This window comes from Eumetopias jubatus, unplaced genomic scaffold, assembly GCF_037043125.1.
Source record: "Eumetopias jubatus isolate StellerSeaLion01/CBP00866 unplaced genomic scaffold, mEumJub1_p1.0 scaffold_12, whole genome shotgun sequence".
NCBI lineage: Eukaryota > Metazoa > Chordata > Mammalia > Carnivora > Otariidae > Eumetopias > Eumetopias jubatus.
Genome location: NW_028274818.1, coordinates 85,853,220 through 85,865,674, shown reverse-complemented (window position 1 = coordinate 85,865,674; position 12,455 = coordinate 85,853,220). Strand labels below are relative to the sequence as shown.

At 35.7% G+C, this 12,455-nt stretch overlaps 1 protein-coding gene across 1 annotated transcript in view; it reads right to left on the bottom strand.

The window, feature by feature from the left end:
- The window catches only part of LOC114198787 (phospholipid-transporting ATPase ABCA3-like), a 193,365-nt gene that overhangs the window by 155,351 nt on the left and 25,559 nt on the right, over positions 1–12,455 (bottom strand). The window contains 3 exon segments of the mRNA XM_088017066.1: positions 5,607–5,741; positions 9,767–9,948; positions 12,211–12,384. Of these exon segments, the coding sequence (XP_087873192.1) occupies positions 5,607–5,741; positions 9,767–9,948; positions 12,211–12,384 (491 nt within the window).

Genomic DNA, 12,455 nt, shown 5'->3' with positions numbered 1-12,455 from the left:
GCCAGTCCTTTCTGGTTTGCCAGGTCTCTGTGGATATGTCTGTTGCCAATCTAATGTTTCTACCATTGTAGGTTACAGACCACCTTTCCCAAGCTGCTTTTAGGATTTTCTCTTTGTCTCTGAGACTCGTAAGTTTTACTATTAGATGTTGGGGTGTTGACCTATTTTTATTGATTTTTGAGGGGTTTTCTCTGTGACTCCTGCATTTTGATGCCCGTTTCCCTCCCCAAATTAGGGAAGTTCTCCACTATAATTTGCTCCAATATACTTTCTGCTCCTCCCTTTCTTTCTTCTCCTTCTGAGATCCCAATTATTCTAATATTGTTTCGTCTTATGGTATCACTTATCTCTCAAATTCTGCCCTCGTGATCCAGTAGTTGTTTCTCTTTTTCTCAGCTTCTTTATTCTCCATCAGTTGGTCTTCTATATCACTAATTCTCTCTTCTGCCTCATTTATCCTAGCAGTTAGAGCCTCCATTTTTTATTGTACCTCATTAATAGCCTTTTTCATTTCGACTTGGCTAGATTTTAGTTCTTTTATTTCTCCAGAAAGGAATTCTCTAGTATCTTCTATGCTTTTTTCAAGCCTAGCTAGTATCTTTATAATCATCATTCTGAACTCTAGGTCTGACATCTTACTAATGTCCATATTGATTAGGTCCCTGGCAGTTGGTACTGCCTCTTGTTTTTTTTTTTTTTTTCCCCTGAGGTTAGTTTTTCCATTTTGTAATTTTGTCTAGAGAAGAATAGATGAGAGAAAAAAATGCCAAAAGGGTAACAACAACCCCAGGAAAAAATACACTAAACAAATCAGAAGAGACCTGAAACTGGGGGAAAAGAAAGGAAAAAAAAAAAAGAATATATTCAGGCTGGTGAATAGAACAGAGGCACACATTAGATTTTGGATGTATTTTGGTCCGTTAGAAGAAACTGCCTTTCAAAATTTTAAAGAAAGAAAAAAATATGTATATATACACACAAAAATAAGGGTAAATACAATGAGGGGATGGAATATGACTGTAAAGATGAAATTTAAAAAGATTTAAAAAAAGAATTGATAAGTTGGTTGGAAAAAGAAAGAAAAAAATTAAAAAAAAATAGAGAGAATGTGATCAGGCAGGAGACTAGAATAAAGCCATACATTAGATTTAGGGTATATTTTGGTCTGTTAGAAGAAACTGTATCCCAAAATCTTAAAGAAAGAAAAACTTATTTATATACAAAAAATAAGAAGTACAATGAAGGGGTAGAATATGACTATAAAAATGAAAATCAAAAAAGATTTTAAAAAAGGAATTGCTAAGATGTTGGTGGAAAAAGGAAAGAAGAAAAATTAAAATAGAAAAAGAAAAAAATAAAGTTAAAAAAATTAACTTTGAAAGACTAAAGAATCATGGGGAAAAAGCCATGAATTCTCTGTGCTGTATTCCCCTAGTGCTGGAATTTTGAAATTCTCATTGATCAGTAAACTTGGTCTTGGCTGGATGTTCTTGCTGGTCTCCTAGGGGAGGGGCCTGTTGCAGTGATTCTCAGGTTCTTTACCCAAGGTGGAACTGCACCGCCCTTGCCAGCAGCCAGGCTAAGTAATCTGCTTGGGTTTGCTCTCAGTAGCTTTTGTTCCCCGAATGCTTTCTGTACAGCTTTGGAGGACAAGAATGAAAATGGCGGCCTCCCAATCTCTGGTCCCGAGGAGCCAAGAACTTGGGGCCCCATTCCTCAATGAGCCCTCAGAGCAAAGCAGTCAATCACTCCTGTCTCCCTGGTCTCTGGCTGCACTCTGTGCTCACCCGGCCTGTGATCAAGAATTTCCGTTTCTGGTACATGACCCCATTTGGAGTCTCCAAACCTAGCAGATTCTGGTGGTACGCTCCCGTGCCGCTCCTACTGAGGGAGGAAGGGGAGTCCCTGGATCTGCCGCTTGTTGGGTCCCTGCTCGAAGAACAGTGGCCTGACTGTGCCACGGATCACAGTTTATGGCAACCCCGAGCTGAGAGCCTGAAGTTTGGAATTGTGTAATCTCTGATATTTGAGTTATTGTGTATCATGGTGTGGACCTTCTTGAGTTCATCTTGTTTGGAATTCTCTGTTTCCTGAACTTGGATGTATGTTTTCTTCCCCTGGTTAGGAAAGTTTTCAGTTATTATCTCTTCAAGTAACTTTTCTGTCTCTTTGTTTCTCTCTTCTCCTTCTGGAATGCCTGCGATGTTGAATGTTTGTTCACTTGATATTGTCCAAGAGATAACTTAACCTATCTTCATTTTTTAAAAAAATCCTTTTTGCTGTTTAGCTTGGGTGCTTTCCATTACCCTGTCTTCCCAATCACTGATTCATTCTTCTGCGTGTGTTAATCTACTGTTGATTCTCTCTAGCGTAGTTTTCATTGCAGTTATTCTAGTCTCCAACCCTGAGTGGCTCTTTTTTACATTTTCTATCTCAGCTACTTCTCCTAAACTTAAAGGAGTGGTGTTTATCTTGTTTGTCATTCTCTATGTGTTCTCCCTTTTGTTTGCAGAAGCTGTTCAGTCAGTCTTCAGTTCTTCTTCAGGAGGAAATGCTGCATAAATAGGCATAGATTTGTTGTGTTTGTGGAGAAGATGAATTCAGGGTCTTCCTACGTCACCATCTTGGACTGGAACTCAGCATTTTGTATGCTAATCAAACTTCAATAGAGTAGTTTAAAAAACATGCATATTGCCTAGTTCATACTGCTTTTTTCAAATATGATAAACTATGGAAACATCCAGAAAAATGTTTGAATTTACTATTTGCATTGGAATAAAACTGATACCTTAAAAGTCTTAATGTTTTACATTAAAATAGAATTCAATAACAAGAAAAAAGATAAGTGGTGTGGCCATAGCAACATTAGACAAAGTACATTTAAGAGAATACTGCCAAGGATAAAGTGTATCATTTTATAATGATAAAGGGATCAACTTTTCAAGAAGACATAATTCTCCTAAAAGTTTATGCACCCAATAACAGATTCAAAAATATGTTGCCAAAAGCTAGAGAGAAAAATAGAAAAAAATGCAGTTATTTTTAAAGACTTCAATATTTTTCTCTCAATAATTGTTAGAATATTTAGAATCATTAAGGATATAGAATATTTGATAAACCACCAACTAACTTAATTAACATTTATGTATCACACCAGGAACCAACAGCAGATTACACATTATTTTCAAGTCTGCATGTAACATGTAGTTAGACAGATGACTGATTGAGCCATAAAACAAGAATCAATAAATTTAAAAGGATTTGTCATACAAAGTATCTTCTCTTACCAGAATCAGAATTAAATTAGAAATTAGTAACAAAAAGATCTCTGGAAAATCCCCAAATAATTGCAAACTAAATAATACAAATTATACAAAAACAAAAGCTCTTCTGGAAAAGTAAAGAGGAAATACTTCCCAACTCACTCTACGAGGCTAGTATTATCCTGATACCAGAACTAGAAACATGACTTACAAAAAAATGAAAGCAACAGACCAATATCCATCATTAACCTAAGTAAAAAATTCTAAACCAAATTTAAGAAAAGTCATTACATAAAAATGGATGATACAGAGTTTCACTTCTGGGAAATCAGCATGAAAAGTGGGTCCACAGACCTACTTCCCAGTGAAACAAGAAAAGCTGTGAAAATTAAAAAACAAAACAACAAAAAATCACGTATAATCTTCAGGAATTGTCCTAAGAGAATACAGCAAATGAAGAAACATTTATTCAAGGAAATCTACTACAACTTGGTAAATAACAGACTTGCTGTTTTTAACATCCTAGTCTAGTTTGTCATTCTAGGAATTATTCTAGTTTACTCCTCTTCCTTCAATGTCCACCCATCCCCAGTATTCTTAGTTCTGTTGGAAATCTCTTGGATCTGTCCATTTCTCTTTATATATACTTCCACAACCCTTATCCAATTCTTATTTCTTAAAAAAGTTCCATCCAGGGTGTTATGCTGAGTGAAATAAGTCAATCAGAGAAAGACATGTATCATGATGAGTGCTGTGAATTGTGCAAGACTGTTGAATCACAGATCTGTACTTACTCTCAGGAAACAAACTGAGGGTTGCTGGAGTGGCTGGGGGTGGGAGGGATGGGGTGGCTGGGTGATAGACATTGGGGAAGGTATGTGCTATGGTGAGTGCTGTGAATTGTGCAAGACTGTTGAATCACAGATCTGTACTTCTGAAACAAATAAATGCAACATATGTTAAGAAAAAAGAAAAAGAAGACAGCAGGAGGGGAAGAATGAAGGGGAGTAAGTCGGAGGGGGAGATGAACCATGAAAGACGATGGGCTCTGAAAAACAAACTGAGGGTTCTAGAGGGGAGGAGAGTGGGGGGATGGGTTAGTCTGGTGATGGGTATTAAAGAGGGCACATTCTGCGTGGAGCACTGGGTGTTATGCACAAACAATGAATCATGGAACACTACATCAAGAACTAATGATGTAATGTATGGTGATTAACATAACAATGAAAAAATAAAAAAAAAAGTACCATCTAGTCTTCTTTTTCCCACTCTTCTCCTTCTCAACTCCCCACCCTCCAATACCCTGTTTTCCATACTGTAGCCAAAATGATCTTTTTTTTTTAAAGATTTTATTTATTTATTCATGAAAGACAGAGAGAGAGAGAGAGAGAGAGAGAGGCAGAGGGAGAAGCAGGCTCCCAAGGAGCAGGGAGCCCGACGCGGGACTCGATCCCAGGACCCTGGGACCATGACCTGAGCCTAAGGTAGACGCTCAACCATCTGAGCCACCCAGGCGCCCAGCAAAAATGATCTTAAAACACATATATTATATTCCTCTAGTGCTTTGAACCAATCAATGGCTTCCCAATGAAGCCATTTACTATCATTCTTTTGCCTCCAAATATACTGGTCTTTTTGTTCCTCAAACACATGAAGATCTTTCTCACCTCAGGTTCGTTGAATTTGCTATTTGCCTACTGTGGGTATTCTTCTCTTACTCAGCTTTTCAAAAAATTAGCTCTACTCATTCTTCAGATCTCAGCTCAAAGGTCATCTCCTCAGAGAGATTTCCCTTTAACTACATTTAGTGTCATCCTCTCCACTTACACTCAGATGTTACTACTGTATCATTTATTTTCTTCACAGAATTTATTATAAAATTCAAATATCACTTGTTGCCAAGCCTATCAGAGGAGATTAGAAGCATAATGAAGTATATACTATATTGTAAAGATATATCTATACATTTTTTGAATGTCACTTAAATTAGAATTATACTGATTATGACACATTCATTATTAAGCATCTTATTTGTTTTCTAAAAAATGGCCAGTTACATGGGGCGCCTGGGTGGCTCAGTTGGTTAAGCGACTGCCTTCGGCTCGGGTCATGATCCTGGAGTCCTGGGATCGAGTCCCGCATCAGGCTCCCTGCTCAGGAGGGAGTCTGCTTCTCCCTCTGACCCTCCCCCCTTTCATGTGCTCTCTCTCTCCATCTCTCATTCTCACTCTCTCAAATAAATAAATAAATAAAATCTTTAAAAAAAAATGGCCAGTTACAAACCCAGGGCACAGTATATGGCTTTCAGTCTTTGCAGGAAAAAGAGACCTTTGAAACAAATACCTTGTGCAAATGTTTGATCTGGATATCTGCCACCAAACTAGTAGGTTCAGCCTCAAAATACTTGTTTAGAGTTTCCCCACAGCTTTTCATTTCTTCTTTTTCCCTAATTTTTGGTTCACCAAACCAGTATGAGCGCTACAAAGAAAGCCAAAATGTAATTACCAAGATGAGCTTTCAGAAATGAAGCATTCCATCTGAACAGATCTAAAATGAATAAAGTGACTGACTTAGTAATCAAAACCTGCCTACAAAGAAAAGTGCAGGACGAGGTATCTTCACTGGTACCAAACATTTAAACAAGAATTAACAAAAATTGTTCTCCAAGCCTTCCAAAAAGTCTAAGAGAAAGGAACACTTCCTAACTCATTCTATGAGCTCAGCATTATTTGAAAGGCAAATGCCAAAGTCAAAGACATCACAAGGAAAATAAACTACAGACCAATATCCTTTACTAATATATATTTAAAAATCTTCAAAAAATACTTGTAAACTAAATCTAATAGCATATCAAAAGGAATATTCATCATGGCAAAGTGGTTTTTATCCTAGGAATGCAGGGTGGTTTAACCTACAAAAACCAATCAATGAAATATATTACATTAATAGAACAAATGGGACATGATCATTTCAACTGACGCAAATAAAGCCTCTGACAAGGTGTTTCATGATAAAAACACTTGGAAAACTAGGAACAGTTTCTTGAAATTCATTAGGGAATTTTTTTAAAAGATTTTATTTATTTATTTGACAGAGAGAGACACAGCGAGAGAGGGAACACAAGCAGGGGGAGTGGGAGAGGGAGAAGCAGGCTTCCCGCCGAGTAGGGAGCTCGATGCAGGGCTCGATTCCAGGACCCCGGGATCATGACCTGAGCCAAAGGCAGACGCTTAATGACTGAGCCACCTAGGCACCCCGAAATTCATTAGGGAATTTATGAAAAAACCCACAGCTAACATCATACTCAATAGTGAAAGATTTAAGCTTTTCCTCTAATCAGGAATAAGACAAGGATACCTGCCTTCATCCTTGCTATTCCCAGAAATAAAAGATATCCAAACTGGAAAGAAAGAAGTAAAACTATATTTGAAGATAACATGATTCTACATATTGAAGTGCCTAGAGAACCCTCCCCTACATATACTACTAGAGCTAATAAACAAATTCAGCAAAGATGCAGGGTACAAGATCAACATGTATACAACAGTTGTGTTTGTATATACCAGCTATGAACAATACAAAAAGAAAATTCAATTCTAACAATTCTATTTACAATAGCATCCAAAAGAGTAAAGTACTTAGGAACAAAGTTAACCAGAGAGGTGAATGACTCACACGCTGAAACTATAAAACCTCAATGAAAGAATTTAGACTATATAAATAGAAAGTTAAAAAAGAAAAATAAAGTTCATGGACTGAAAGACATTTTTTTGGGGGGGGGATGATTCTGAGATCATCACTGTGTGCTCTGCTTTGATTCCCAGAGTTCCCTGCATCACTGGGCTCCAGGGGCCCACAGTGCTGACATGCTCTTTTCTGGCTGCTTTCCTTTCCTGCCTCATTTTCCCTCTCTCTGACCCTTCCAAATAAATTCCAAACCCTGTGAAAGACAATATTTTTAATACAGCAATACTACTTAAAGCAATCAACAGATTCATTGTAATTCCTGTAAATATTCTAATGGTTACTTTTACAGATATAGAAAAGCTGATTCTCAAGTTCTTATGGAACTTCCAGGACCCCCTAATAGCCAAAAAAATCTTGAAAAAGAAGAGAAAAAGCTGGATGACTCACACTTTCAGATTTCAAAACTTACTATAAAACTATAGCAATCAAACAGTGTGGTATTGGCATAAGAATAGACATATAGGCCAATGGAGTAAAACTGAGGATCCAAAGATGAAACCATATGTTTATGTCCAACTGATTTTCAACAAGGGTGCTAAGACCATTCAATGGGGAAAGAATAGTCTTTTCAAAGAATGGTATTGGGACAAAAGATATCCACATCCAAAAGAGTGAAGTTGAATCCCTACCTCATATAAAATCAACTATATAAACCTATATACTATACTATATAGTATATATACTATATACTATACTATACTATTACTATAAAACCTATATAAAAATCAACTCAAAATTGATCAGTGATCTAAATTTAACAGATAAAACCATCAAATTCTTTTTTTAAAATCATCAAATTCTTAGAAGAAAACACAGGGGTAAATTTTGATGACTTTGGATTTGACAATAACTTCTTAGATATGACATAAAATTCACAACCAACAAAAATTTTTTTAATTGGTTTTAATCAAAGTTAAAAATTATTGTGCATGAAAGAGTACTATGAAGAGGATGAAAAGATAGCCCAGAGAATGGGATAAAATATTTGTAAATCATGTATCTGATAAGGCTCTACTGTCCAGAATATATATATTAAAAAAAAGTCACAGAGCTTGAATAGACAATCCTGTACAATGGCCAACAAGCTCATGAAAATATCTCAACATGATTAGTCATTAGGGAAATGCATATCAAAACCATGAGACCACTTTATACCCATGAGGATGGCTATAATAAAGGGAAAAGAATAACAAGGGTTTCGAGGCTGTGGAGAAACTGGAACCCTGGTACATTGCTTGTGGGGATGTACAAATGGTGCAGTCACTGCAGAAAACAGTAGAGTGGTTCCTGAAAACATGAAACAGAACTATCCTAAGTACTAGCAATTCTACTCCTAGGTATATTCCCAAACGAATTGAAACAGGTACTCAAGCAAATACTTATAAACAAATATTCATAGGAACACTATTCAAACAGCCCAAAGATGTCCCACATTTCTAACTACAGGTTGATAAAGAATTGTCCTATATACATACAATGGAATATTATTCAGTAATCAAAAGAATGAAGTGCTGATACATATTAATGGATAAACTTTAAAAACATTATGTTAAGTGAAAGAAGCCATATAGTCACATATTTTATGATTCTATTTATATGAAACATCCAGAATAGTAAGTCCATAAAAAAAGAAAGCTGATTAGTGGTTGCTAGGGGCTTGGGATAGGGAAAAATGGGATGTGACTTCTTAATGGGTATAAGGTTTTATTTTTGGGTAATAAATATTTTGGAACTAGATATGTGCAAGTACATTGTAAATGTACTAAATTCCACTTTCCCCCCCACTTCAAATGGTTAATTTTAACATGAATTTCATTGGAATTAAAAATTTTAATCTGAAAATAGAAATGAAGTACTATAAGAACCTGAAAACACTTTGGCTTGGTTTACTCTGTGGCTATTGCATACTTTAAGGGATTGAACTTTGCAGCAAAATTATGTATCATTTATATCTCTAGGATTTAGAAGCAAAAATCATTTTGAAATGTTAGTGTTCAGGAAGTAGGGACAAAACGGAATTACTCAACAATGAAGTCACAGCCAATGCATTTTATCACACTCAGAATACTTTCTTTTTTTAAAAATTTTTTTATTGTTATGTTAATCACCATATATTACATCATTAGTTTTTGGTGCAGTGTTCCATGATTCATTGTTTGTTCATAACACCCAGTGCTCCATGCAGAACGTGCCCTCCTCAATACCCATCACCAGGCTAACCCATCCCCCTACCCCCCTCCCCTCTAGAACCCTCAGTTTGTTTTTCAGAGTCCATCATCTCTCATGGTTCATCTCAGAATACTTTCTTTGTACTATATAGCAGAAGCTCTTCCACTCTAAGTAAACTGGTCTAGTCCTTGAAAGTAAACAGGTGGTGAGAACAGAGATATGGGAAATACCCAATCCTCTACTCACTAGGATCTAAGAAATCATCACATATTATTGAGCTGGGAACAACTTCTGCAGACTTTCAAGTTTATCCTCTAATCTAATCCACTATGTACCATGTGGCTGAAGAAGAGTTCTATTACTCACAGTTTTTAAATGTATGGGGTTTCAGTGTCTTATCCACAGATATTGTGCATTTGTGTATATGGAAGGCTTTAAGAGATCAAGAAATGGCTAGTATTTTCATATGGCTGGTATGCACAGGAAAATGATTCTGCATCTGACCTTTTGATTTGAATATAAATATTATATGAAATAGGCTCATAAGGACTATGGCTTTTTGCAATAACAGCAGCATTAGTACTCACCATAAGAAAAAAGTACCATGGTTGGGGCACGCCATACCGCCCTGGAAAGACAGTTTCTATATACCAGGTCACAAGGCCATACAAGAAAACATCAAGTAAAAGCATTAACAGAATATAGCCAAACATGAGATTATCCTCAAGGTTGACTGGTGTCCAAATGTTATCCCATTTAATACCAATTTCTGAAATAAAAAGAAGATACCTTAGATGACAGCTCTGTGAAACAGCAAGGAAAAAAGATTTGATACTCTAAATCCTGTCGCTGTGAATTATCTATATGTTAATACCCTTATTATTTAAGTCATCTAAGAAAATGATGGAATATGTATCTGACCTCCCTTCAGAATCTACAAAAATAAATAGGAATGACTGAGACAAGGTCAATGAATGAAAAATAACAAAAAAGGCAAGAAAAAAGCAAGCTTAGTAGATCCATTTTTCTCTCCCTTCATACTAAATTCACATTTAAACTACCATCATGGTACAGAAATCTGGAAAAATATTCAACAGTACTAGAGATGGATGCTGACTATAGAGCAGAAGAAAAAGAGGTCTTGCTTAAATGTAGTTCTGGGGCACCTGAGTAGCTCAGTTGGTTAAGTGTCAAACTCTTGATTTTGGCTCAGGTCTCAGGGTCATGAGATCGAGCCCCGCATTGGCCTCCGTGCTGGGTGTGGAGCCTGCTTGAGATTCTCTCTCGCCCTCTCCCTCTGCTCTTCTTCCCCTGCTCACACACATGCATGCACACACACACACACAGACACTCTCTCTCTCAAATAAATAAATAAATAAATAAATAAAATAACTAAAGTACTGATAGAAAGGAAAAAGAAAGTCATCCATGATAAGTTATCCTTTGTTCTATTTCTTCTATTTCTGGACAGAGTGTAACACAACTGAAAAAGCATGGGGGCTTGCGGTGAACTCATAATTCAAAGAAGACATTTTGCAAATATGGGTAATGAAACTTGCCCTTTCTTCAGCTTCAGCCTCCCTTTCCTATAGATGAGCACCATGAGAATATTTATCAACACTGTGACTTTGAAAAAGCTATAAAAAAGTGATAGTTTAAGAAAAAGTCTTTAGAATTAAAAATTATCAAAATGAAAGCCATTTTGAGAGGCAGTGAACAGCAAATTAGAAACAAAAACAACAACAATAAAGGTAGAATGCAAATTTTAGGAAGTCTGCTGTATCTTGAGAAATCCTCCCACCCAGAACACAACAGGAGTTCATGAAAGAGAAAATAATATGGAAAACAATAATTAAATAAAATAAACTAACCCAATAAAAAATAATTCAATTAGAAAACCAAAAATTATACATCCTGTTGCAGACTAAGCCAATGAAAATCCCACATCTAGATAAATTCCAGTGAATTTTAATGTTTCATGTATAAAGAAAGAACAATGTAAGTATTCATACAGAAATCATATGTATATTCTTCTGACTGGCTATTCATTAGGAGTAGGTTTTTGTTCACCTTAATCATCTTCATTAATGAATAAATGTAATGAAAGTCCCACTAAATCCTGTAAGATTTTTCACAGATTTTGATAAAGTGATCCTAAAGTTCTAGTGGAAAGCAAAGTGACAAGAATAAAGAACAAGTTCTGGGGATAAGAGTAACATATTAAGACTTGTTATAAAGCTATGAGCAAAATCATTGTAGTACTGAAACAAAAATAGAATAAAAGAGATCAAAAGAATGGAAAAAATCACCAAAAACAGATGAATGCATATATGGAAACTTGACATAAAACAAAGGTAGAATTTGAAATCAGTAGAGATCAACAAACTATCCAATAAATGATAGTGAAAGCTTGATTTTCATATGGAAAATAAATAAAATTAGGTTCTTAGCTCAAAACCAACAGAAGTATCTACTCTGTGCTTACTGAGTTATCACAATAGCAATAGCAATCAAAACTAAGCTATGAATATCTTTTAAGATAGTATTTTTATATTGAAAAAATCATTTACATTAGTATGCATACTGTTTGAGCAAATATATGTGTACTATTATGGTGATAGCAAAAAATTGGAAACCACTTAAATATACATTGCTAGAGAACTAATGAATTATAGTACCTCTTCAAAATGGAATATTAAACAACTGTGTAAATAATTAGCATTTCTCTATGTGAGAAGAGGTCTAACAAATTATTAAGTAAATAAAGCAAGTAGTAGAATAGGTTTAAAACTACTTTATTTGAGAGTATAACTGTAAGCTTATTGTGAAGCAATGGGGAACTTTTAATTTTTCACAACTCAGATTTTTTTTAGTTCACATAACTGCCTTTACAATAAATAAACAAATCTAGGGATAAATAATTTGTATGAGATTTTCTTACTTCCTTACCCACTGTTCCACCCACGCTGTCTCAATTCCACCTTTCAAGGAATCAAACAGCAAAGGCAAAATTTGCAGGGCAAACACTTACGTCTTAATTCCAACTTGAGCAGACGTCTAATTCCCAGTGCCAATGCAACATTTGAGCTGAGACAGGCAGCCACCTTCTTGGTGAGGGTCATCTGCCCGTAGAATTGAGTAATGGTATTAAATGGAAAGAAACTGGCAAAATATAGGAGACTTCCAGCAGAAGCAGCTAAACGGGCTGAAAATAAGGAAATTATAAGGTCACTCACTCTAAAGCAATATGCAAAATAATGAAAAACTTTTTCTACT